General features: G+C 35.8%; 1 protein-coding gene across 13 annotated transcripts in view; it reads right to left on the reverse strand.

Moving 5' to 3' along the window:
* The window catches only part of LOC117419874 (voltage-dependent calcium channel subunit alpha-2/delta-1-like), a 154,289-nt gene that overhangs the window by 73,366 nt on the left and 53,126 nt on the right, over nt 1-27,797 (reverse strand). For 8 of the 13 annotated variants that reach the window (XM_058985860.1, XM_058985863.1, XM_058985865.1 and 5 more), the window contains exons 4-6: nt 25,191-25,250; nt 23,330-23,371; nt 16,417-16,534 (exon numbers count right to left, since the gene is read on the reverse strand). In XM_058985860.1, coding sequence (XP_058841843.1) covers nt 16,417-16,534; nt 23,330-23,371; nt 25,191-25,250 — 220 coding nt within the window. Of the gene's footprint in view, nt 1-16,416; nt 16,535-22,420; nt 22,463-23,329; nt 23,372-25,190; nt 25,251-27,797 lie in introns of all 13 variants that reach the window. The other 5 variants (XM_058985858.1, XM_034033191.3, XM_058985862.1 and 2 more) reach the window with 1 other exon arrangement.

A 27,797-nucleotide genomic window follows, 5' to 3' on the forward strand; every position in this document is an offset into this window, starting at 1 on the left:
TAAGCCATGGTAGTTCAAGTTAATTTTGTAAATAGTTTTCATTACACCCAGTGTAGGTCTGCATCCAGACAATTACAATTTCAAACAGAATATTTGGTTAGTATATTGGTTATCATCATAGAGTACTTTGATGCATGTTCATTACTCAAACATCTAAATTGTTAATACATTACACAGAAATAATTTATTTAACACATTTTTAAAACAACTGGCAGAAAGTGCTGGTTACAACCAGGAAACATTTAGGAGAGTGCTTCTTTAGGGGGAGGGGTTATACACATAATTGGTTGAGAGAGTTTGGAATGTTCTACCCCACTACCTTTAACTTACTTTGTTTTTAAAATCCTAAAAGCACAGAGATTTAGGATCAATTTGCTATTAGGAACCAGATGAGCATCAATGGCCTAAATAAATGGCATTCTTAAGTTTTTTTGTTTTGTTTTGTTTTTTAATCTATATAGTAATATTATCTTGGTCTTGTCAGAAGGTAAAACAAAAATAAGAAGACTGTATTAATCCACAAGGGAGTACATTACATTAAAATGTTAAAGAAGAGTAAAGGCAGCTACCTCAAATATCAGGTTTTTACTTTATGCTAAGGCCCAGAAATATATATAAGACTAATCAGCGTGCAAAATCTGCTAGTATTTTTAAAACAAGCTGTCTAAAAATAACACTTAGCACTTCATAAAGAAGTTTCTAGATTCTGCCATTCGGCAGCTGTTGGGTATTATTTTTCATTTCCCATGAGATTAGTATGCAAATACACTGTTTGCATAGACCAGAACAGATCAATTCATGCTTTCTAAAGCCATGTCCAGTAAACACTCTGGAATCCAATTAATCAACTATAACTGAATTGATCAAGCTGAACTGGAAGCCTAATAAAACTGAAACAGTGGAAACAAATAATCTGCAGTAACAAACTGCCGCCCAGTATACACACAGAGAGACAAAGTTCAACCTAATTCCTTCTGATAAAGACGGAGAAGTCTATGGCTAGCACGATTTTTTTTAACCCCTGTCAGATCTATGTCTAGATAAATGTTACCTTAAGGGGGCCCGCGTAGCTAACCATTAAATCTCTAATTGGCTGTTCCAGCAGACGATCAATGGTTAGAACATGAATGTGAATCCTGTCAGGGAAGTTGACTATCAATCATTTCCCCTGTTTAGTCCACCCCCTAACATCAATATCTATAAGGCCTACTTTACACTCATGTCAAATGGCTACCTACAGACGTGCTCAAATTTGTTGGTACCCTTACAGCTCATTGAAATAATGCTTCATTCCTCCTGAAATGTGATGAAATTAAAAGCTATTTTATCATGTATACTTGCATACCTTTGGTAAGTCATAGAATAAAGCAAGGAAGCTGTGAAAAGAGATGAATTATTGCTTATTCTACAAAGATATTCTAAAATGGCCTGGACACATTTGTTGGTACCCCTTAGAAAAGATAATAAATAATTGGATTATAATGATATTTCAAACTAATTAGTTTCTTTAATTAGTATCACACATGTCTCCAATCTTGTAGTCAATCATTCAGCCTATTTAAATGGAGAAAAGTAGTCACTGTGCTGTTTGGTATCATTGCGTGCACCACACTGAACATGGACCAGAGAAAGCAAAGGAGAGAGTTGTCTGAGGAGATCAGAAAGAAAATAAGACAAGCATGGTAAAGGTAAAGGCTACAAGACCATCTCCAAGCAGCTTGATGTTCCTGTGACAACAGTTGCAAATATTATTAAGAAGTTTAAGGTCCATGGAACTGTAGCCAGCCTCCCTGGGCGTGGCCGCAAGAGGAAAATTGACCCCAGATTGAACAGAATGATAGTGTGAATGGTAGAAAAAGAACCAAGGATAACTGCCAAAGAGATACAAGCTGAACTCCAAGGTGAAGGTACGTCAGTTTCTGATCGCACCATCCGTCGCTTTTTGAGCGAAAGTGGGCTCCATGGAAGAAGACCCAGGAGGACTCCACTTTTGAAAGAAAAACATAAAAAAGCCAGACTGGAATTTGCTAAAATGCATATTGACAAGCCACAATCCTTCTGGGAGAATGTCCTTTGGACAGATGAGTCAAAACTGGAGCTTTTTGGCAAGTCACATCAGCTCTATGTTCACAGACGAAAAAATGAAGCTTTCAAAGAAAAGAACACCATACCTACAGTGAAACATGGAGGAGGCTCGGTTATGTTTTGGGGCTGCTTTGCTGCGCCTGGCACAGGGTGCCTTGAATCTGTGTAGGGCACAATGAAAACTCAAGACTATCAAGGCATTCTGGAGCGAAACATACTGCCCAGTGTCAGAAAGCTCTGTCTCAGTCGCAGGTCATGGGTCCTCCAACAGGATAATGACCCAAAACACACAGCTAAAAGCACCCAAGAATGGATAAGAACAAAACATTGGACTATTCTGAAGTGGCCTTCTATGAGTCCTGATCTGAATCCTATCGAACATCTATGGAAAGAGCTGAAACTTGCAGTCTGGAGAAGGCACCCATCAAACCTGAGACAGCTGGAGCAGTTTGCTCAGGAAGAGTGGGCCAAACTACCTGTTAACAGGTGCAGAAGTCTCATTGAGAGCTACAGAAAACGTTTGATTGCAGTGATTACCTCTAAAGGTTGTGCAACAAAATATTAGGTTAGCGGTCCCATCATTTTTGTCCATGCCATTTTTATTTGTTTTATTATTTACAATATTATGTTGAATAAAAAATCAAAAGCAAAGTCTGATTTCTATTAAATATGGAATAAACAATGGTGGATGCCAATTACTTTTGTCAGTTTCAAGTTATTTCAGAGAAAATTGTGCATTCTTCGTTTTTTGTGGAGGGGTACCAACAAATTTGAGCACGTCTGTAACACCATTTCTTGTTATTTGTTTCCTGTAGATTGAATTTCTAATAAATATCAGACTTCACAACAATTAGATAATAACTTTAAAATGATGTAAAAATCTAAAATGGCCAAAAGCAACTGTCAGTCCAAAAGACATAAAGCAGTATATACTGCATACTGAAGAGATTTGTTTGGTGCTGGTGTTCCTTATGACTGAATCAATTTGGTTGCATTTCAACAAAGACCCTTTTTAATCTTTTATTTGTATAATACACTTTATATTATATAAATTACCCAATACCCATTCTTCTGAGTCAGAGTACAGTAGGAGATCAAAATCACTTTTGCTACCATAATTATAGGGGTTGTGCAGTTAACAACAGAATAAAATTGGAGTAGTGGGAAGCCTGTAATCATCAGATGAAAAGAAAGCGAGCAATGTGGCTTGCCTAAATCACACCTCTCCAGAGGGCAACGGATGACAGCTTATTTGATACCAGTAATTCCTTTAAAAGCCCCCACTATCTTTTATATAATTAGCCCCTGAAAGCTAGAATAAAAGCTGAACCAAACAGGGACTCAAATGGCACAATGGAATACTTTGCCGCTGACTCATCTTAGTTTTTCATCTCCTCTATGGTAAAACACATAGTAGACCCAAAAATCAAGTATAAAGTTCTGGACTCTGGCCTATATTTTAAAAGTCTTTCCCACCAATATAGTGTAAAACATTACAACTGGCCAATACATTTGAAACACTGAGGGATGAGCGGGATGAATGAGCACCCACATTCATGCATTATTCTTACCACAAACCCATTTTCAATGGATAGGTCTCAAAAAAGTAGTTGTCTTTTTTTCAATGCTGTAGACAAAAGGGGTATTTTACAATCCTCCCATTTGGTTTCAGGTCATTCACATATTTCCATGTGTGCTACCAGTTTCATAAACATGATCCACCTGGAGTTGCTCCTCAAATCAATCAAAATTACAATGATTGTACCCTGAGGTCTTACGAATCCCTCAACAAAAACAAAGAACCAACCAATAGGTGCTCTGATCTTTCAAATCCCTCTACTAATTTACTAAGCACGGAAAATCTATCTTGAAGCGTATTGAAAATATCCATTGTCTGATTAAATGCCAATTGGAACAGGGAATTCATAATCTCATTTTAAGCCTCATTTTATACCAGGAGCTGGGGTGTTTTAATTAGTTTGGCATTGAATTACCCCCCCCACCCCCCACCCCCCACCCCCAAGTGTAAAGCATTACTAAATCAACCATTTGTATCTATGGGTTACAGTCCAGGTTCACATATAAACAAGGTTTCAGCCAAAAATTGTAATTATGTTCATTATTGAGAGCTACAGTCTGTGGAAGGAAGGGCCATTTCAAATTGATATGCTGATCACAGCTCATGAGTGTAAAGCTGCACTCTAAGAACAATTTTTTTTATTTATTTTTTGGCCACCACATAAAATCCTCTGGATAATCTCTTTTTTTGCAAACTAATTACTGGGTTATGATAAACTCTGATAGTGTTCAGATGTTGTGTAGTTTAAAAGCTGCATTTACTTTTGCATTGTGTATAATATAGTTCTCCACCAGAGAGATCGACTCGATTTGGAAACAACCTTAATGGTATACTTTATATCATTTTAATTTTGATGATATTTCATGTATCCTGTTTAGTATCCTAATATGTGTGTTTTGGAATTATTAATACACATAATAATCGAGCATGAAACAAAATATATAATCATGTGTACAGGTATACACGTACAGTAAAATAATGAATATGTATTTGTTAAATATAACATACAACTATAGGTTACTTTTGTTAATGTTTACAGCAGACTTGCTGTGATTGAACTCTAAGTTCATCCAGTGAATTTAAAATACTATGCTGGCAGTTCAAGCCAATTTTGTTAGAGTTGAAGAATCAATTTGATCAGCTAGCTTCTTTATTAAGAGGAATGTAACAAGCTCAGTGCTGTGTCAAAGTCAGATAATGAGCATGTGCTGGTTAGCAATTGCTTTCTGCTTCAATGAAAAATCACACTGAGGTACAGGAACAGAAGCTTTGAAAGGCCACATTTTATATTTTCACCCTTGTGTTAGTGTCAGCACAGATCCATTAACAAATAGTCACAGTTCATCCTCATTCTACCTGACATTTAGGAGATTTTCTGTAAGAACAGACATGTGATTGCAAAGGTAATGTGCATACTACACAGATGTAACAAATATGACAAGTTTGACAGCACATACAAAACAATAGTTTACATAATATGTGTTGGTGTGTGTGTTGAGGGGAAGTTTTCTTATACAGTATGATATGATTGTAAAGTTATATGATCATAGGTGACTGAAATCTCCTTGATTTAGTATACACAATTAGCCACACAACACAGGAATTTCCACACCAAACAGGTAACAGTTGAATGAAATAACCTTTACATACAGTACAAACCAGGTATTATAACCAAATGTACTTGTGAATGTACTGTTCCAGCAAATAGCTGTTCGTGGCCTGCTTGTGCAACTATTCATCATTTAGTTTTCTGATGCTGTTTCACATATTTTGGCTGACTGGGTTTGATGACAGATATAAAAATAGCAGCTCTGACTCTTCTCTAACAAGTGTATGTTTAAAAGCAAAGCAGTGGTATCCAGCGAAGCATCCAATGGTGTCCAGCGAAGCATCCAGTGAAGCATGCTGCCATCAGTTAAAACTGAAAGGATTATAATGAAGAAAGTTCCCATTTAAGCAAAAAAAAAAAAAACATCAATATAACATGAATCCTTAAAAAGGAACAGTCACATCCATAGATGACACAGCTCCTTCTTAATATAAAATATTTTGTACAAACAAATTAATAGCTTGTCTGTTTCAGTACTTTTGTCTGTCACTGCCAGAATCCAGCTTGTCTTTAAGTGAAAAAATAGAATCTCTGCCCTCTATTAGCTAGGCAGGTTCCTCATCAAGAAACTCTATTTTTAATTCAGAAAGGTGAAGAATACTGCATGTCTGCAAATGGGGAAGACATGAAAGAGGTTACAAGGCTCAGTCTTTCATGATTTGTTCAACAATACGCAGTTCTAAACTAATGACCTTCTTCAGACCTTCTCAGGAGAACTGCTGAGACTAAAGTTATTTTTAATAATATCTGTACTTATAGCCCATATATCTAAGGCACGACACACAAAACTTGTTCTGACAATGGGAAACATCTGTCAGTAGATGTCAGTCAAAAAGGAGCGGGGTTCCGAAAAATATAGCGTTACACATCCCCACATGTTGCTACAACTGTTTAAATAATGTACCTGTAATTTTTCTTTTCATTATTAACATTCTGACAACATTTAACACTTTTAACTTTAAAGTCTGTTTCGAAGCTCTTTTCAAAATGTCCGCTCTAGTGCACTGATAGTGTAAGGATTATTGCCCACATTGTCAAACAGGTAACACATGATCCATGATGTGGTATGGAAAATAAAAGCCAGAGCACTTGTTATGTGTTTTTTTTTTTACAGTGATTTAGAGGACAGATCGCAAACCCCAGTGCACTAGAGCGGACATTTTGAAAAGTGCTTTGAAACAGACTTAAGTTACAAGTGTTAAAAGTTGTCAGGATGGTAACAATGAAAAGAAATGACAGGTACATTATTTAAACAGTTGTAGCAACACGCAGGGACATATAACGGTATTTTTTTCAGAACCCCACTACTTACTCTTTAAACAGTTGTTACATGGTAACTGGTTTGTAAATATACATGTACAAACAAAACATGTACCCAAATGCATTCATTAATGTCATTTACAAATTCTACCCAAATGTAAAGCATGAAAGCCCTTTCTATTTCCCTTGTACAGTAGTTCCAATAGAAATTGAAAGCTGCAACCAAAAAGTCATGTATACAACATTTTTTCAAAGCAGACACATACAATTCCTCCTTGTTGTGTGCAACCCTATAGTGCAGAACCATTTTTTAACCATGGTTCTTAGTTTATCTATGAAGCTACTCCCTTGGATTTCACGGCAGGACACATGAATAACAGCCTTATAACTATGTCTCTTTTCAACTGTGTTATAATGAGAGAGCAGTGTAACTGTACATATATTGCATTTTGCTTTGCTGCTCAAGTGGGTAAGTGACAGAGAGCGAGAACGAGGAAGCGAAGAAGACATTTATAAAGAACTACATTGCCTGCAAATTTAGGCATGTTTTGTAATGAAGAAATCATTCCACCTCTGTTGAAGGAATTATCTTTTGGTTCAGACTAATGGCTTTCTTTGTACACACTGGCTATTCATTTGTAAGGTGTCAAGATAATGGGGCTTGGAGTCCAGAGTAAAAGAGGATGGGAGGTCTTAGTTAACAGCCATTTCAAGGAATAATATTCCTTGAGAAATCAATCCCTTCCTGGAAGTTTATGACCACTTTGGCAGTTAATACCATTACAAACCTGTATGTTTATAATTTTATTTCTAGTGAGATTTCTGAATTTGTTGGTGGAGTTAAATGTAGAACAAAAAATTAATTTATATGGTGCATTCACCCTTTATAGCCCACTTTAGTGTGACTTCATCTCCATTTTGGTGAATTGCAAGTGATCTGATTCCCATTTAGAGATACAGCAAGTATCATTTTTTAGATGTGTTAAGTGTCTTTAAAAGGGGGAGGAAGTCTGTGTCCTTATTTGAACATGTTGAATCTTTTTCAGATGCAGTTTCGTTCAGATGTGATCAGTCTGTCTGTGTGTGGCGGTTGCCAACCAAGACTGACTGAGACCGATTAGTCATAAGGGTGTCAACCAATGGTGAAACAGGTTTAAGTAACGTAGCTTGTCATATAACTTGTCACAAGATGGCGGAATATTGACAGCTTTAGTTCCACAGGTAAAATACATTAGTCTTGAATTGCTCTGAGTGTCCCAAATTCAAAAATACCAGATATGTGCACATTTGAATTGTTTTTTTAGGCGTTTATTAATCAAAGGTAAATGATCAATTTACCTTTTTATTATCAATCTACTGGCAGCCTATATTTTCTTACTGCGCTAAAACAGAAGTAACCGGTGCGTCAATCTCCAATAGGTCACAAATCACAAGCCCCTAGATCCACACGCTGAGGAAAAAATGCCAAAGTCAAATAAAAATCAACAGGTTGGATTTTATTTACCACAGGCTAAAGTGTAGTAGACAAACTATACAAAAAGTCAAACACTGCCTGAAACGTTTGCACAGTGTAAATGGTCAATAGCTAAATTAATAGGCTAAGTGCTTCTTTTGGTTGCAGAATCTGTGCATACTCAGATGAGATGAGTCGGGACGGCTTGAGTCGGGCTGTGTGCGGTGGACCTAAGAAACATGTAATTTTGAAGATTAAAACAGAATTCCCATATACCAAGAACTGTATTCTTCTTTTTGTCTCTGGCCAGTTACAGGTATGATGAGATGCTAACAAGTGGTACTCATTTGAAGCGTGAAATTTAGAAGTTGTATTACATGACTGTATGATTGTCTGTGAGCATAATTGGTATAACTAATGCAGTCATTTACAGCAGACACTAAAAGCATCAAGCAGGGATATAGTGTTCTTTCCGCAGACAATCCTAATATAATTTAGCCTAGACACCAACAAATAACATGATAATGGAAAACCACAACAGCGTTTCCATCATGGCATACTGTTGAAACATAATTGGCAATTATAAGAAATACAAGGTAATTGCTAATGACTGCCCCCCCCCCCACCCCCAATTAATTACACAAATACACACTCACTCAAACTATTTAGGTCATGAGCACATTATGCCTAACCAAGAATACAGAAAAGGATAATGTAATGTCTGCACATCCTACACTTTCTCACTCAAGGTCAGGTACAATACTACACAGTGAAATCAAAATCCATCCTTTCTCGTGTCCTGTCTATTTGCTGTAAACTAGTACACTCCTATTTGTGCTAATTATTTTTTTTTACACTTATAATTTTGGGACTGAGGCGGTGTGAACATATTTGCTAAACGGACATTGAAACTAATAAATCAGTTACATAAAGAATGGAAAACTTGTCAGTTGGAATTTTCATTCAATTTCATTAAAACAAGTACTGTGCTGTATATATGAACATATATTATGAGTGGTTAGAAAATAGCTTGGAAATACAGCATGTTATTCCCAAAACACTCCACAGACATTAGGGCTTGATTTTATAACCCTTGGCTATATTTCATTTTTTCTTAATTTTTTTTTCCAGGTCCAATTTCAGAAAGTATTTGAAAGCTTAAAAGGGTGCGGTGAATACTCTTGGGAGCAGTAAGGAACCAGATACCTTATGGTTGCACACTATTGAAATGTCACCCTGTGAAATTTATTTCAAAGTATTAACTATGCAGAATACAATAAATACTTTATAACTAGCAACAAGAAAGGGAACTACTGTCAACACACTTATCCTTGATGAAAACTATGACATCAACCACAAATGAAAAACAATCAACTATTTATCTCAAGAACTTACAGGTAAACACAATAACCCTTGTTATTGTGCTATCTGAATGTAGTCAACATGGCTTACTGTAAATGTGAATTAGCTAAATATGGTTAATTCCCAGTTTGTACAATTGCAACCTTTAGTATAGCAACACTATCATTTCACATGATCATGTTAGTGGTTTAGGGAAAACTGAAATTTTAAAAACCTCTGTTTTATCTATAAGCAGCATTTAACATTAAAAAAACCCTGTACACACTGTGCACCTTGATGAAGCAAATACAGTGTAATGGTCCTGGTAACCCCTGTAGAAACATGCAGCTAATTTATGGCGGAATTGGCTACATTGGTCCTATCCTTTCGGGTATTAAATTCTGGCTGTTCTCCACTAACCTGATTTTTAAGGTTACTCCTATTGTGTACTGGATAAGTAAAGAGTTTTAATTAAAGAACAAGTAACACATTTATTTAAACCAACATTAAAATACAGAGCAGCAGCCAACATACCTAATATGTGAATATGCATTAATGCCAATTGGCCAATTACATGCACTAATTTACTTTTAAACTTCAGCTGCTTAATGTATCCTTTTAGTGATGTCCAATACACCCCAATTTAAGATTTAATTATCTTGTTTCCCCAAGGCCCCTCAGTACTCTGTCGCTTGTTATTCCCATCAGACCAAGCCAGCCAAGCACAGCAACAGTATGATCCTATCATTTCCAGCACACTCACACACACAGAAAGCCAGTGTAAGGTTAAACAGACAGCAGAAAGATAGATGACTGGACATATATATCATGCATTTGTCAGATTCCCCCAGGTGCATCTGCTTATGTTAAACCTCAGGAAAAGATTCTCTGTCACCACTACTAATGTTGAGCATGTAATTTCTGCATATACACTAAATAAAGTAAGTACCAAATTAGCATGTACTGTAACGTGCATGATATTACAAGTCCTAAATTCTAACAGCCATATTCAGAAACAAACACTCAGAAAGCAAACATGCAAGGATTAACACTCAACGGTTGTTAATGGATATGGCTATAAGAGTTTCTGTAACAATACACTTTAGAGTGCTGTCTCTCACAATCCAGACACTGTTGCAAGCAATGTGATTTGACAGACCTGAAATCAATATAGAATGTTCAGGCTCTGCCGGATAGAACCCTGCATTATCGAACCATGCATTTAGACAGCACAGAAGAACAGTATGCCTCTTTTGTCATAGAGTGGGCAGTGTATTGCACAGGACAAGGTCCTAAGCCCAATCAACTTCAGGTCTGATCAGACTGATATGATGTATTTATTAAGTGGATGATTCATCTATCACCAGCTGGTCAATTTTATATCTTAAAGGTTAACCAACTGTATACTAGGAATGGAAGTATTTAGTCAAGTCTCTTATTGGATGCAGATAAAAAGAAGGGTGATCCAATATCCACGTTTCCTGACTTACACTTATTTCTGATGTATTAGATCAAAATACCCATGGCCATTAAAACTAGAGACCTTACATGCCAAGGTAATGGAAAACAGCAATGTATTACTTGTTTTTACATTCAAATGTTACCTAGTTAGTCCGCGATTAGGATGTGTGAAAGCAGCAGTAAGTCTCTGGTCATGTTTTCATTAGGAAAACAGTATCTGTATTTTGATTTAGTTTAGTCCAATTTAAAAGACATTCTGGTCCCCAGCACTGCTTGTGTTTACCTTGCGAGCTCTTTCTGAAACTGTGGAAATCACTCTCAGGGTTACAAAGAACTGAAGACTCCCTGTCAGGTAAGTTTCAATAATTAGGATACCAATTCCAGACACAGATGTTGAACTTTATTCAGACCTGTTGCCATGACAGCAATGACAACAGCAGTTGTTTAGAATTGCATTCATGTGGAAGCTTCTCTGTTGAGTGTATGACTAATGCAGACACATATAGTCATAAACAACCAAAATGAAAGAAAGGCTGACTGAAATCCTCTAGCTTCAGGCAAATTGCAAAACCTATTAGCAACACAAATCCCGACAAATTAGATTTCTTTATATGAAGAGTCACTCTATTTTTCATAATTCCATTCAATCATAATTTCTCATCAAAATGTCTTGTTAATTTCACAGGAGAATATAGAAAACAAATTAGGGGACTCGGTTAATATTGTTCTACCAAAGGAGTTCACATGAGATTTAGATGCCTCAGATTTGCAAAGAAATTAGTGTGTTTCAATTAAGAAATTTAAAGTAGAATATATTAATATCAAATTCTAATTGTTGTCCCCTGTTGTTTCAGAAGAGGTTCACAGCAGTGAAATACGGCACTCAGGTAGGGACAACTTGATTCTTTAGCATCTACATTTTCAGCTAAAGTATATTTGTAAAAACCTACAAATCCTGTAAGCCTTTGCTTTGTTTCTACACACAGCTGAAGTATGGTACAGTATTCTTGCAGGAAGATTCACAATGGAATCATTTGTGCAATGGCTACAAAGAGTGCATCCAGTCCTTATAATATAATATCTAATGCTCTAAGCAAGACAGGAACAAAGACCCAATGTTGCACCACACCTGTTTACCAGGACATGCAAAAGGTCACATTTTTCTATCATGTTTTTTAAAGGGTCCTTTCAGGATTCATTTTCTTGTATACCCAAACTGTCTTATTATAAAACACCTCAGGTAAATTACTTTACCTGTTTATTTAAAATAAATGAAGATTGACTGGTCAACCCCATGTCAGTTATGTCAGTAAGTGTGAGGCAATGTCCAATGTAGCTGTATCATCATTTCAAGGCACATGTGACCTTCTATAGGATAAATACAAATATTAACTCACTATTTATTTTAACTATATTCAAATATGTACGGCATATTTTGTAGTAATCAACTAGTCATGTACATAAATAACAACCACATAAGGCAGTGGTTCCCAACCCTCCCCCTGTGTCTTCTGGTTTTCATTCCAACTGAGCTCTCAATTACTTAACTAGACCCTTAACTAAACTGATAATTTGCTTAATTAGACCTTTTTAATGGTTTTCAGCTCCTAAAAAGTTGCAGAGTTCAAGTTACTTATAAAATGAACAGCTAACTTGAAATCTGCAACGAGCTGAAAACAAGTAAAAATGTCTAATTAAGCAAATTATTAGTTCAATTGAGGGTCTAAAGCAATTGAGAGCTCAGTTGGAATGAAAACCAGAAGGACACACTTCATAGGCCGATAAGAATACCAAAATAAAATATTTCAGTTTACATTTCTTTTAATCTGTCTCAAACTTTAATGTTTGTTACTATTATAATATAATTGAAGCTTAGCCCTTTTGCTAAGAATGCCATTGAGACTGAACAAACAAATACCCAGTAATTTGATATAATCTGTAAAACCCCTAAACTCCCCCATTTAAATGGTCTTTATTGTAGGCCAGGTATAAAGCAAATACAGCTTTAAATCATACAGTAGGTGTGTTAAAAAGTGACACCTAGACTATTTTCATGAGGACAATAAAAGCCATCATTCCTGCCACTGCAGTCTGTTTATCTGAAATTTTACAAGACGCTGTCGCCCTGGGTATTTTGCATTCAGTGACCTATGAAGAAAAAGAAGGAAAAAAAAAACCTTGAGCGTTCTCCTTGGAGAATGTGCAGCTACTGTGACCCCCACAACCCTCTCCTCTGGATTCATGCTTCAGTAGCTCCTGCATACTGTAGGTTGAACATTAAAACCCAGCTAAGCAGACTGAGAAACTCAACATCACATGATGCTAAGATTTGATTTCTGAACCCCTCCAGCCATTGAATTTGGTATTTAAATTTGAACACACACAGGATCAGTCTAAAGCAGCGTATTTATTTCAATTTAAAGGTGCAGCGGCCCTTTCGTTTCCATTATTCCTGATTTAATCCTAGCATTTACTGCACTTAACCCTTTTAACCATTAACCCTGATAACACAGGCTGTCTATAATGTCAATGGACCTAGTTGCACTGTTGCTGTTGGAAATGGCATTTAGCAACAAAGGTAAAATAAATAAATAATAATAATCAAGGATTACAGAGCTAAGTAGCTAATGCCTATCAGTTTTATTGCAATAACTGCTCAACATGGACAGCATTTGTCTTGCTTCCCACTGTCTGCTGTCTCCATGTGCCAGCTTGTATTGCTTTGTAAGGCAGGGTTTTATACTAAAGCAGCAAAAACATGCAATTTAAAGTACTCTGTGTTATAAAATGAATACTGTATGATCAACCAATCATTTTTAAGGGTTTGTCAAAATAGAAGTACATCTTCTCCTGTGTGCAGATGTCATGTTGTGCATGAAACATCTAGCTCATTTTGAAAGTTGAAAAACCTTGTCATGTTTAATAGTTAATACTTGCCTTATTATAGAGACATAATTTCACATAGAATGAGCAGAGAGCTTTACGGCAGTCTAACACCAACTGCACAAGATGACAATAAAAAGACACCCTACACACAATGTAATAACTTACAGTACAGACATAACAATCATACAAATCACTGCATATAGTGTGCTACATTCCAAGCATAATTAGGGTTATTAGGTGTGTAACAAAAGTCAGAAGAGAGACTTTTTGGCGTTTTGGAGTTGAATGTGCTGGATTCACATCACATATTTCATAGGCCAAATGTAAGTACGTGAGGACGCAGGACAATATGTATTACGAAAAATCTGGTCCAAATAAATTAACAATGCAATGCCATCTTCAGCTTTGGATTCAATGTCAATAATATCACATCCATGTACCACACATTTTTGATTAGCTCCAAGCGTTTCGGCGAAGGTCAGCAGGACGGTTCACTATATTTTAGTTGAAGTTACACCTGATTAAAAAAATACTTCAAAATAGTGAACTGTACCTTTAATTTACTTTTCCATCTAAGAAAGACAACAACAAAATAATCTCTTCAGATTTATCTTCCTTGTTTCCATCTCCATTTCTCTTGCACACATTTCATTAAAGGTGACATCCCTCAGATGTCATTGGTAAAGCTCATGTGAGTTTCTTTCATCGCTCTGCACTGGAAACTTAGAGCCGGTTAGGGCTTTCTTTCTTACTGTCATGTAATGGCTTTTGAGGCCAATATCAAATACAGTTCTGCACAAAATTAATTAAATAATTTTCTATATAAAAATCTCTTAAGCAAAGATGTTACATTTAATATCATTCTAATGCTTTCATGAAATAAATATCACTCATTCCTGTAGATAATATGGATCACTGTTGTATTTACAGGATATCCATTTTCATTTAGAAGCAGAGCAGTCAGGATCGTTCTGTTTTCTTTAATGCTGTAACGTGTCATGGGGGGTAGTCCCTATAGTGTTTACAGCTGTGTGTATGGGCAACCTAGCTGCAGTTACTTCTCAATAAGGAACTAGCTGATCAGGTTCGGTTGGTGTAGGAATACATCAACCTGCCTGGCAGCATTTTGTCACATTAATAATTGGGAGGGTTCCCCTGCTAAATTAGTCCATTTTTTTGTTTTGTTATTGGGTTCTTTTACTGTCCCTAGGCTGAGGATGTGGGGTGAGTGTAAGGAGTGATTGAGTTAGAATCATGTCCATCAGTGAGGATAAGCCAGATGTGGGACCATTTATTAATACTGGCGGAATGGCTGGGGATGGCCATATAGGTTCCAGCAGTCGCCGACTGAAAACAGACCTGCACAGCACCAGCGCATCTAGAATAGGGTTCTGGGTGTCCTGGCCTCTCTCTGTATAAGAATAGGGCTTCACTATGAAAGCTAAATAAAGCCTTATTTTTCACCGCCCAGGCAATTAGGCTTGACCACTGCCTCCAATGCAATTGAAGCGACAAACCCCACCATTGTTACAATATATTAGTTTTACATATCTGTATTGTTTTAATTCAGTCAGTCTTGCTCTAAAATACATTAAGAGATTGCATAATTTTATTATACAGCTGCAACAAAATGATAGACAAGACCTGATAAATCAGTCATTGAATTAATCAAGGCACATTTTAATGATACAGCTTATTTTATTTTATTATTTTTAAATCAGTCCCTAGGACTACTGCCCACATCAAAACATCTCCACAGTGATTATATGTCTATTCACCACACAATGTCTTTCAATCAAGTAAACAAGCTGACAAAAACTACCCTCACACAATATGTTAAGTCAAATTGGCAGTGCTGAGTATAGGACACAAACATTATAACTGTCCTGGTGAACAAAGAAGTATCTAATCAAAATAATCTCACACTCTATAGACCATGCTGTAAATGATGAACTTCAATAAGCAAGATAACCTTGGAATAAATGAATGTGGGTAGGTGGTTAAAAATCATTACAGCTTGAAATTGACCTCCACAAATACTGTAACTCAACATCCTGTGGCTTTGTGTGTGTATTTATTTATATTATATATATATATATATATATATATATATATATATATATATATATATATATATATATATATATATACATACACACACACACAAATATATACACACACACACACACACACACACACTGTATATATACACACACATACTATAATACTATATACAGATAGCCAGTACACTGTTTTTATTATTGACTGGGATCACATGACAGTAAATAGCATTCTTGATTCCTCTATCTACTTAAATCTGTGTTTACCCTCCCAATAGAGCACACGCTTTTAACACATATCTATACTGATAACTCTCATTCCATACAAATCACATTTTCTCTCTGACCCGTACTCCTTGATTTTTGAAAATAAAAGCAGAAACAGTGGACAATTCAGATTTTTGTTACCCTGATAAACACAGTATTTTTCAGCTTGCACAAAAGATGTAAAACAATGCAACATTAATGTTGTAAATAAACTGCCTCTTAAAAGAGTAGTATACAACATGTGTAAAGGATTTTCCTGAAAAGCATTTTTTCTAAAAAAAAAAAGCTTGTCTGAAGATAAAGTGAAAAAGCTGAATGGCTGAATGATATCTTGAAATAAACCACAAAATAAACAAAATGGGTTCAATTAGTTGGAATCTAAACCTTGATAGAAAAAAGCGAATGGTTTACTTACAGCCTTCATAGATGTCAGTGGGGATATGGACGGCAGTGTGGTTGTAGTTAATACGTCGTTTGAAGGAAGGGTCTTCTACGAATTCTGGCTTGATTCGTCCAGTCTCATTAGAATCAGACTTTTGGAATTAAATAAACACAAATTAGTTAGTGTTAGTTATTCAGAGTTATTACATGTGAATTGTTAAAAAATTACTTAATATGAAGCACATATAAATCCCTCTCTGTCCACAGTAAATACCAACACATTTTTCAAATTTGGGGCTGTTAAATAAATATGAATACCATGTTTCATCACAATTTAATAAGCAATTTTCCAGATATATGTACAAATGTAACTGAGACTGTGGCAGTGTGCCCCGCCCATGTGTGGATTATGTGTTATGTGTTAATGTTGGTGTATAGGTATTGGTGCACGGGATATAAATGGGTCTGTGTAGCACAAGTGATTTAAAATATATAGTTGTATTTAGGCACGGGGGTTGCATAATCGTGCAGGTATGTGAGCACAGGATTGCACAAATTAGTTCACGCGCTGGGATTCAAGTGAATGATTAATTAGTAATTGAATCCCGGCACAACAGTATATATAGATGCACTTTTCACTCACTCAGGGTTGTGTGTTCGGTGAGTGGAGAACAGGTGTGGAGAGAGGAGAAAATAAAGTAAGCAAAATAACAAATGCTACTCATGTTCATCCACTGTCTGTTTTGTTTGTCTATTTATTTTGGCCTCAAGTGCCGTGTTCTGTTTGGTTCAAGCATTTATTTTCTGTGTGTTATTAAACGCACTGAGAGCCGCAGCGACTCAGTTTCTCCTGCCAGTACTGCCTGTCTGTGTGTTTCTTTCTGGCCTGACGTCACCCCTACAGCCAGCCTGTTCACAGTGACATACAGATGTACAAATGTACAGGCGGACATACACCACTATATATATACCGGTGATCTAATATTCTCAGTAATGTCTGCTAAATAATGTTAATACCAAGTTTCATTGCAATTGGATGAACTTTTTTTGTATGACCACTTTTACCATCTCCCTGTCGCTGCTGCGGCGGATAGTAACTCAGAAAAAAGAAGACGTGGCCTGACACAAATGTGCATTATAAAGGCCATGAGAAACAGCGCTCTGGGCACTGAAAAGGTTAAAAGCTTTGAACACAAGCTTCCGTAGTCGATTATAATACTGAACTCAAGCATATGAAGAATTACAAAAATCCTTCTTAAATGAAGATGCACCACCTCCTTGAGACAGACAGACACATATTAACTCCTCTTTATTTCTGTGTATCCATATTCTCTCTCAGAACTCATCTCTACCCCACTATCAAGACGTTGGAAAGGCAATGTCAGTAATAAGACCTAGTACCTTCCATTAGTATTATATACTCGTGTTCTTCAGGACACAGAGGACTTGACAGCTTGAATTAAAATGTGATCTAGTTTCTCACCTCTTTGAGATTAATTTAAAAAAAATGCAATGCAGAACACTTCAGCGCTAAATTAATCTGTTACAACAGTGCATGCAATTAAATTCTAAGTGAATCTGATTCTTCTCCAGAGGCAGGGTTGGAATGCAATACAAAAAAAAAAAAAAAAAACACAGCTGATAACAAAACAAAATCCCACGGGAGGTATGGACTGGAGATCAATGTTCCTTCCATTCAAACTTTGCTTTCACTTCATTGAATTACATTGTCTCCTGCTGCTGACATTTAGCAAACTCTCACTCATTTCTCTGAAATGGAGCTCAGGACCAGTCTCTCTCAAGTTGTCCTGGCAGCTTTCCATCTCTGTATTGTGAATTTAATATGTTGTGAAAATAAATAATAAATAATGAACATAAATCAGAAAAAAAATTAATATTGAAGACGATGAATATTACGAAGCTCTGGGAAACAAAATGTTATATGTGAGACAAAGAGAAAAAGTCCCCTCCAATAGTTTATTTTTTATGACATTAAAGAGCCAGTATCAGGAGTTTTTTTCTCCTATCGCAGATAACATTCAGTACTTTTTTTTCGAGATTATGAACAGTTTCAGGCAACTCCATTCTATCCTGAAGCATGGTTGCAGTGTTTAAATGTTTGCTCCTGTCCCAGAATTAGCGTATTCATTCTTTCCAGTCAGATAGCAGCACGATGCACCCCGATAAAATTCAGTGGATGCACCGATTCTCCTTCGAGAGATCCCCAGAGCTAGATTACAGACAGCAGCTGTACCGGCTCCAAGGCTGCCGTCAACATCATTTAAAACAATCTGCTCTGTCTGAAGCGAGGCCATGACTGCATCAAATAAAACAGAACAGCATTTCGCTTTTTTTTTTTTTTTTTTTTTTTTTTTATAAACAGCACCCATGGTTTTAAAACCAAACTCTACCACCGGTATATGAACACAACAAAACACTGTCAATACCAAAGCAAACAACAATTGCCAGCACATTTAAAGTTCTATCTGCAGAAGACAGGGAGTGCCAAATGAAAGTACCATGCCAGTGATTATGTTCCAGACAGTTTTCAAGCTCATTTGGATTTACATTTACTAAACTAAAATATATGAATACTACACATGGCTGCCTCCTGGTGGCCCGTGTGTTTAAGGAGTGCACAGAGGCAGGTAACTTCCCATCAGTAAACTGAACACTTGCTACTGGAAAAGGAACAAACACAGACAGCAGGAAAGCTCTCGACAACCACTCCAGCCCCCACAATCCAAGCAGGACTCAGTGTTAATGATACAGCACAGAAAGCCTCAGAATAAATTTTATAGGGGAGAGGAATAATAATAAAAATATCATGAATGTTAGTATAAATCACAAGGACTGGTGTGTGATTATATTTTGAATAATCTTTTGAACAACTATAAAGCTAAGTATTCTGTGGTGGGAAAGGACAAACATGTACAGATTTGTGTTTTTTTTTCTTATACAAATACCTCACTGGTTGAATTTAGAATATGACCATATATAATATGTTGGCATATAGAAAGCCAATTAGACCTGTTATTTACACTCTTCCAAAAATTCACAGGTCGACCTATCGTATCGGGTATAGGTTCTTTGACTGAGCCCATCTCGAAATATATAGATTCATTTCTGGGTTCTTTTGTACACACTTTACCATCTTATCTAAAAAACACCACTGATTTTTTGATCAAATTACAAAAGATTCCATTACTATCGGACACAGATTGGTTGGTAACGTTAGATGTAACGAGCCTTTATACAAATATACCTAATGTAGATGGCTTAAAGGCATTGGAATTTTATCTAAAACAAAGATCTGGTCTTAATTCACCCACCCAATTAGCTGAGATTGTTCTATATAAAAATTATTTTTTATTTAAATGGGACTTCTATCTTCAACTACAGGGTACTGCGATGGGTTCCACTGTGGCACCTACGTATGCCAATTTATATATGGGTCTTTTTGAAAATGAACATATATATATATACAAATAATCCCTTTATTGATTGTGTATGCCATTGGTACCGATACATTGATGATTTGTGTGGACTGGTTTCAAAGACAAACTTAATGGTTAAATAATTTAATAACATCTTTAAAATTTTAGGTTCTACATTTAAAGATCCTCCACTCTTTTCTTTTAAAAGGGATAGAAATATAAAAGACGTTGTGGTTAAAGCAGATCATTTTGTTCCCCCTCCCCCCTTCTTTATTCCTCTTCCAAGATGTTATCCCTGTTTAGGCTGTGCTCAGTGTAATACACTGTGTAAAATAGATTTTACACATCCTTTAACAGGTAAACGTTTTTCGATCAAACAAAGGATTACTTGTATTACATCTAACGTAAGTCTATATTAATTTGTCCGTGTGGCCGTGGATATGTTGGCAAAACCCTTAGACCTCTCAAAACCAGATTAAACGAACATAAAAGTGCAGTGAGGCGCAATGACCCTACATCCCCGATAGCCAGGTATTTCAGTGAGTTGGCGCATAATGTAAATTCATTGAAATGCATAGGAATAGAAACCGTTTCTGTAAGCAGAAGAGGAGGTGATGTTGCTGTTATATTATTGCGAAGAGAAACTGTTTGGATTTTTAAACTAAACACATTAATGCCCAAGGGACTCAATGAAGACTTTGAATTATCTCCATATCTTTAGTTTGTTTAATCTGACTTATTGTTTCGTTTTACTGTTTAATATTCAATAATGGCTGTTATTAATTGTTTAATTGTATGCATTCAGCTTCAATCTATATTCTCTGGGTTATTAGTATAACTCTTTTAACCTTTGTTAGCCTCAGTATGATATCGATCAGTATCACAGGCACCTGTGAACGCTAATGAAGCCTACGGGCGAAACATGTTCCTGACTGAGACATGCACATTTTTAAAAAAAAGTTTTTAATTTAAATAATTTCTAATTTTTGAGTGCAGACCTTTTTGGTTTTCTTTATAGTTTATGTTTTGGTCTACACACCATAACAAACAATTTTGTTTACAAAGCGCTGGGTTATTTTGCTTTTTTTAACTATTAACATACAATAACAGAAGCTAGGAGAGCAGTGAAGTTTTGTCAGACACTGTTGCTCTCAAATCTCCATGCATTAGAGGAAACTCACTCTTCTCAGGTAGTAAATCTCATTTGTCAATTAGGAACCAAGCATGCGACAAGCAATTCTGAAGCTGTGCCCAATTAAGGCCTAAGGAATAATTGTGAACTATGTACTGGTGTTTTTACATGAGAGGAAATGGGTGTTGGAAACAGAAATGTGGAAGCACCTAATATGATTCAAAGCTCACTGCATCAAAACTGCTGTGACCTCCCTCATCTTAATGTAATCTATAAAGCTGGCATAAACATCACCTCCACACATAATTGCACCAATATCAGGAAGAATGTCATCTAAGCCTTTAGCCTAGCAACTTGATAAGAACAATATCCCATTCTGACACAAGGGTCATACTCTATGACAGGGTTAATATTTATCCCTTAAGTGAAAGAAAAAAAAAGAATCAATCTATTGCTACTGACAAAGGAGACTGAAAGCCACTGGTTGTGAATCTCAGACCTTGGTTGCAATGTAATGAGCATGTTGAACATAACATAGATTGATAGATACAATGATTTTATTTTTGTATGTACACAAAAGGTTTAAATGATAACAAAATTATTTATTTCAGGACGTTTAAGACAAAAGCCCTTCCTTTTAAATTCAGTATGTATATTTTTTTTAGACACACACACACACACAATTTATTTAGGAAAGTTTTAGGAAACATGCAAAAGTGTGTTTATTAAAAACAGGTAGAATTAAATGGGAATGAGATTGTTACTTGAACTCCTATGCAAACATGAAGTAAACTGGATATGTGAAAAAGATATGTATCGTTGATATGGCCATTTAAAGCAGGGGAATAGAAACTGGTCAACACCTGTGATGGAAAACACTGAAAATATAAAGCCTGATCGGGTCAAGAGATCAAGTTATAGAGGGGTCAAAATGTGGTGTATTTTGGACCCCCCAACCTTTAATCGATCTTGAACTCAAAAACACCTGTTTTCCTAAGTCCTTTTGAAATGTTGGATTTCAAACCCACAAGTTGTAGTCTCTTGTTGAAGCTGAAGTGAGAATTGGGCATTCAACACTGCATAGCATGTTCTTAAGGGGTAGCATTTCTCATTCCTCTCCAGCCAGAGACACTACCTCGAATTCCCATGTGGGTGTGCATGGATTTCATAAATAAATCAAAGTCTCCAAATCCTTCAGAGAGGTTTTCAATCATTCCAATCTAAATTGCATCTGCATAGATGGAAAAAACAGAACCTCTTTTCCTATATAAAACAGTGTATTTTCCCTTAGCTTTCATCTGAGCCATCCCATGTGTCATTTTTGCATTCCTCATGCAATTTACAATAAAAAAACACACCTATCTAGTTCAAATAGTTTTTGAGTTAATGATCGGTTAAAGGTTGGGGCCAGACCCAGAAGTAAAACAAAAGAAAAGAAAGCACTTCTAAAACAAATTGTTCGTAATAACCTGGCGTGTAGGGTATCCATGTTGTCTCATGAGCCTCTGTAACTGGAAATTGTATGTAATTATTAAAACATGCAGCTAGTTCATTATTATTAATGAATGACATGATATATGTTAAGAACAGTTTCATGAATATTAAACATTATTGAATTAATCAAAAACAGACTTCATGACAAGGGCCAAGTAGTTTAATCAAATCCAGTTAGTTTACAAAATGGTTAGCACTCTTGGGAGTGGGAAGCGTCACAGAAATCCCCAGAACTGAATAATGCACTGCAGTTTAGTTTGGTCATCTGTATGCACGTTCTTTTCCACTCACCTGCTCGTACCTGTTATGTTTTTGGATGGTGGATAAGTTACTGACAGGAACCATACTGATCACACAAGATTGGTGTGTCTGGCTATCATCTACAATCAATATTTTTTTGTTGCAAAAAACCCTGTTTACCCTTAGCTGTGAGAGTCGGCACACAATCTTGCTTAATGGCAACCAAACAACATGTTGCTTGATGTGATTGCTGGGTATACATGCTCAGGTTTCTTTTAGTTCAATCTAGGCACACAGCCATTATTTGTATCACTGTTTCATATCCAAACACATTTAGTTCAAAGATCCCTCTAAACAAACTGAATGTTTTGGATCAAGACCAATTATTAGGCACAATTGTGACCATTAATAATTTTCAAGCCCACAGAACTGTATATAATGGTTATCATAAATTACATACAAGACAGAATTATTTGCAACTTTGGAATCAAGGTTTGATGCTACTGAACTGATGTATAAAACTCACAGGCTTTTCATCCTTAATGACATTTCCCCCAAACGATTACATTTATAATAATAATAATAATAATAACAATAATAATAATAATAATAATAATAATAATAATAATAATAATAATACTTACGTCTAAGTTATCTTTTGCATTGTAGTACATTGTCTCATTTTCCTAAAAGAAGAAAAGAAACATTTATCAGTGGTTGAGAAAGAAAATAAAATGCCACAGGTTAATTGCAGGATATTAGTCAGTCATTAATATTTAACACAACGCACAGAGATTGGAAGAGAATAGTGCTGATAAATATGTTGTTCAAGTGCATCCCTACATCCTCAATTGGATTGATATCCAGGCATTGTGGGGGCCATGGAAGAAGTCTGAATTCTCTGTCATGCTCCTCAAACCACTGAATCATCAGGGCACACGTGCAACAATGTTGGGTGGACTTGATCCACAATGATGCTTAAGTAAACTATTCCAGAGTAAATCAAGGGACCCCGAGTATACCAGGAAAACATGCCTGGACAATTGGAACCACACAACAGGTGTTACAGTAAATGATTTGTGCAGTCTTCAGCATATTTGAGCTCTCCCATCAGATGCCAGACTCTTTGTATGGTGTGGATACAAATGATCACATCGTATTTCTAAAAAATATATATATATTTGGATAATGATGTTAATAAGCACTTGATCTGTTTATTAGGTTGTTTGAAATTTTCAATAAAGTAACCTCATTTTGTGATAAATGTACTCTTTTTTTACCTTACAAATACCTATGACTACCTATGACTACCTAAGAATACCAAATCAGGAATAAATGAACCTACTTAAATGTTATGTCAACTTTTGGAATGTTGCCTATACTATCACAATCAGCTTTTTAAAAGACTAGAATACAAACTTAGACAGCTAGATAAGATAGCTCACCAAATCAATAGTTTTTACATGAAAATCACAGATAAGAATGGCACTGGAAAGCATTGCAAATGTACTTGCTGTACATTACTGTACTTGCAAAGTCTATACAGACATACTATACTAGTTAATCACTAACAAGAGTGCCTGTGTTATGACATACGGCAGCCCAGAAGACACTGTGCTGGTTCACTGACTGCTGCCACCTGCCAGCACCATATCATTATCACCTTACCACAAGCACATATGCACCTGGGTCTTAGTTAAAATGAACTGCAAGATAATTACACTACAATTAATTACACCCAAAAGGATATACTAGTTTATATTTTTCAGAATAAATCCTCCTATAAATATCCCACATTACACTACATGTTCCTGTAGCCTAGTTGACCTGAAATCCATCTTTTTCATTTTCTTTATGCACACAACTATGTTTCTGTTTTTTCAGGATCATTCATAACCAATCACTAAAAATGTCCAACTGGCAACCAGTGAGGTATTTGTCAGATATGACATAGAACCAAACTGTTAAGGAATTATTCGTTTTGTTACTTTTATAAAAGGGGCTGTGTTCCTGGTGTTACTTACTAAAGTCATCTTTTTTTTTTTTTCTACTAACATCTATGACCTTAATTATTATTATTATTATTATTTATTTCTTATCCAGGACGACTTACAATTGTTACAAAATATCACATTAATTTTACATACAATTACCCATTTATACAGCTGGGTTTTTACTGGAGCAATCCAGGCAAAGTACCTTGCTCAAGGGTACAGCAGCAGGTATTTTAAGAATGTATTAGGTGGACTAACCACTTAATATAAAATTGCTTAATTAAAGATTAGTGTGTACAACTAATTTAAGAAAGTCATGTTCTATAACTAAAAATGTATAAGAATCCCATTACATTTGCACATAATTTACTGTAATGAAGTTTCTGAACATGGAAATCATTCCGTATATACAACACTGTAGCTTTTGGTCCTTTTTTATATTCCATTGGAAACATGGAACGTGTTTTCCTACTGTGCACAGAAGAATATGTAACAATCTGTTTTTTCTTACCCCAAACTCATTTTTCCACTGGTGTTCCATCTGGAAATTCTCAGCCGCTGTTGCAAGTGTCTGAAATAACAGGGAAAACATACTGCCAGTCATTGGGGTGTCAACAATTATTATGTTGCTTCGGGGTAAATTGTTAATACTAGAAATTTGATAGCATAATCAAAGAGGCATGTCATATCAGATCAAATGGTTTATAAAGATGTGACATGGAAATGTGAAAAATAGTTCATTTCTACTACACAACACTGGTAATGGAAACAAAATACAGCTGTGTACCAAGCATAAGGGCAACATCTCAAAGTGTACTGTCTCTATGCAACACATTTAGCATGAAGGCTTTATACAAATTTTCCAAATATGAAGTCACTACCTCAAATGGTATCTGATCCACGATCACACTTTACCTGGAGAATCACATAACTGTATCTGTGCAAGGGAATATCTAGAAGTGTTTAAGTCAGAAACCAAACATGGCATCCGTCTCAGGTCACATACTACTCAAAGTGAAGGGTGGCGTTAGATTTTTGCACAACACTGAAAATATGAAATATGTTGTCACCTATGAGATATTAGCAGTAGTAGGTGTGGCAGAGGAGACGGATTGACAAACCCATATAGTCTCCCCTTATGGAGATGCTCAAATATACACATACAACACACTTTATGTTGACTCTATCAAGATGTAACAAAGTTCAACATAAAAATAATGCAAAGTTATTATATGTTGTTTTTCACCCAAGTATGTATTATTACAGTTCCTCTTTCATTCTAGGCAGTCCATTGATTAAAGTGGTATGTTTTTTTTTGGCTCCCATTATCTCAATATGCCCTTCCACTAGCATCTGTAAATAAAAAGGTCTCTCCAACTGTGACTAATGACTATGCAGCATTAAAAACATTTTCCTCATTCAAGTAACATGCTTTCCAAGTATGTTACTTGAATGAAAGCACAAGTCCAATACATTTCCTCTGGCAAGTAACCAATTTCTAGTCAAGAAGCTAACATCACTATGACTATATTCTAGACAGCACCATGGTATTAAATAAATACTCTCTACAAATGTAGTTCATTTACAGCAGTCGGCTGTAACCAAGGAGGCAACACCCACACATCTTCCCACGCATATAACCTTCATAAACTACAATGAGATAGAGATTTTGATCAGGGACTATTTGCTGTTTTTTTTTTTTTAATACTAATTATGTGGGGCTGTATGCATAAAGTTTGTTTAATATCACAGGATTTGGGGGAGAAATCATAAAAGTATTATTTTGTATGCATTTTTTAACACAAGTTTGTCTTGACACTTTCTTCTTTATTATTATTATTATTATTTATTTCTTAGCAGACGCCCTTATCCAGGGCGACTTACAATTGTTACAAGATATCACATTATACATTATTTCACATTATACAGATATCACATTATTTTTACATACAATTACCCATTTATACAGTTGGGGTTTTACTGGAGTACCTTGCTCAAGGGTACAACAGCAGTGTCCCCCACTGGGGATTGAACCCACAACACTCTGGTCAAGAGTCCAGAGCCCTAACCACTACTCCACACTTCTTTATTCTCATGTATGATTAAATAATGCTTTTAGTTGTTTTCAGGTTTCAAAACAAATAGTCTGGGGTTAGACGTACAAGTATGTATTTTGCTATTGTGTTACCTGTTAGAATACTTGCATGTATGAAATGCAATGATCTTCTTTAAAACGAATAGTACCAATGCTGGCAATTAATGAGCCATTATTAAATACATGTTATTCATACTCAGAAGAATTGCTGTATTTGTAACAGGTCCTGGTATCATACGAGTATTTGGCACACCCCTAATTATTATGAAACTGTAAGTCTAAATCGTACGTATTTAGTCATCGCTGTAGCCAAAATGAAAAACACTATTTTAATGAAAAGAACCTAAAACTCTAATACAGTACATATAATATTATTATTAAGGAGATATCCCTGACAAGTGAATAACATGTAAGCACCACAGATCACTGACATACACACTCACAAGCATGCACATCGCTTTTCAAGTGAAAATGCAATTGTAGATGGGGAGGTAAAGGTCAATGGAATTTTCCATTACACCAGAACAAGCTTATTTGTACACAGGCAAAAAAAAAAAAATCAGTTCCTGCAAAAGCCTGGTCTAAAAAAAGAATAAAATCTGCCAGTCAGGAGCCATCCAACGTTCAACAACAGGAGGGGATGTTCAACGTTATTGTGTCAAATTCTTCACCCAAGGTAAACACACAATAATGTTCAAACACTGTGTTAGGATTCCCGTTTTAAAAGGGGGTTAACAAAATGCATTTTGTTTTAGTTTCTTATATTCTTTTTTGTTACCCTTCAATAGCCAAACAATGGATAAAGAACCTGTGCCTGGTTGCTTATTCATAAGATAGATCTTAGGACAAGAATAAGAATTCACATCCATATGATATATAAATTCGATGGAAAGCCAGCTGGAAAAGGTTTATCTGATAGTTAAAAGATCATATCCCTCAATGTATTTCCCCATTCTCGCCTTGTCACTTTTTTATGTCAATTATTCCTTTTGAATGGTGGGTTTGATGTAAAAAGCCATTGAT

The sequence above is a fragment of the Acipenser ruthenus genome, chromosome 14, assembly GCF_902713425.1.
Source record: "Acipenser ruthenus chromosome 14, fAciRut3.2 maternal haplotype, whole genome shotgun sequence".
NCBI lineage: Eukaryota > Metazoa > Chordata > Actinopteri > Acipenseriformes > Acipenseridae > Acipenser > Acipenser ruthenus.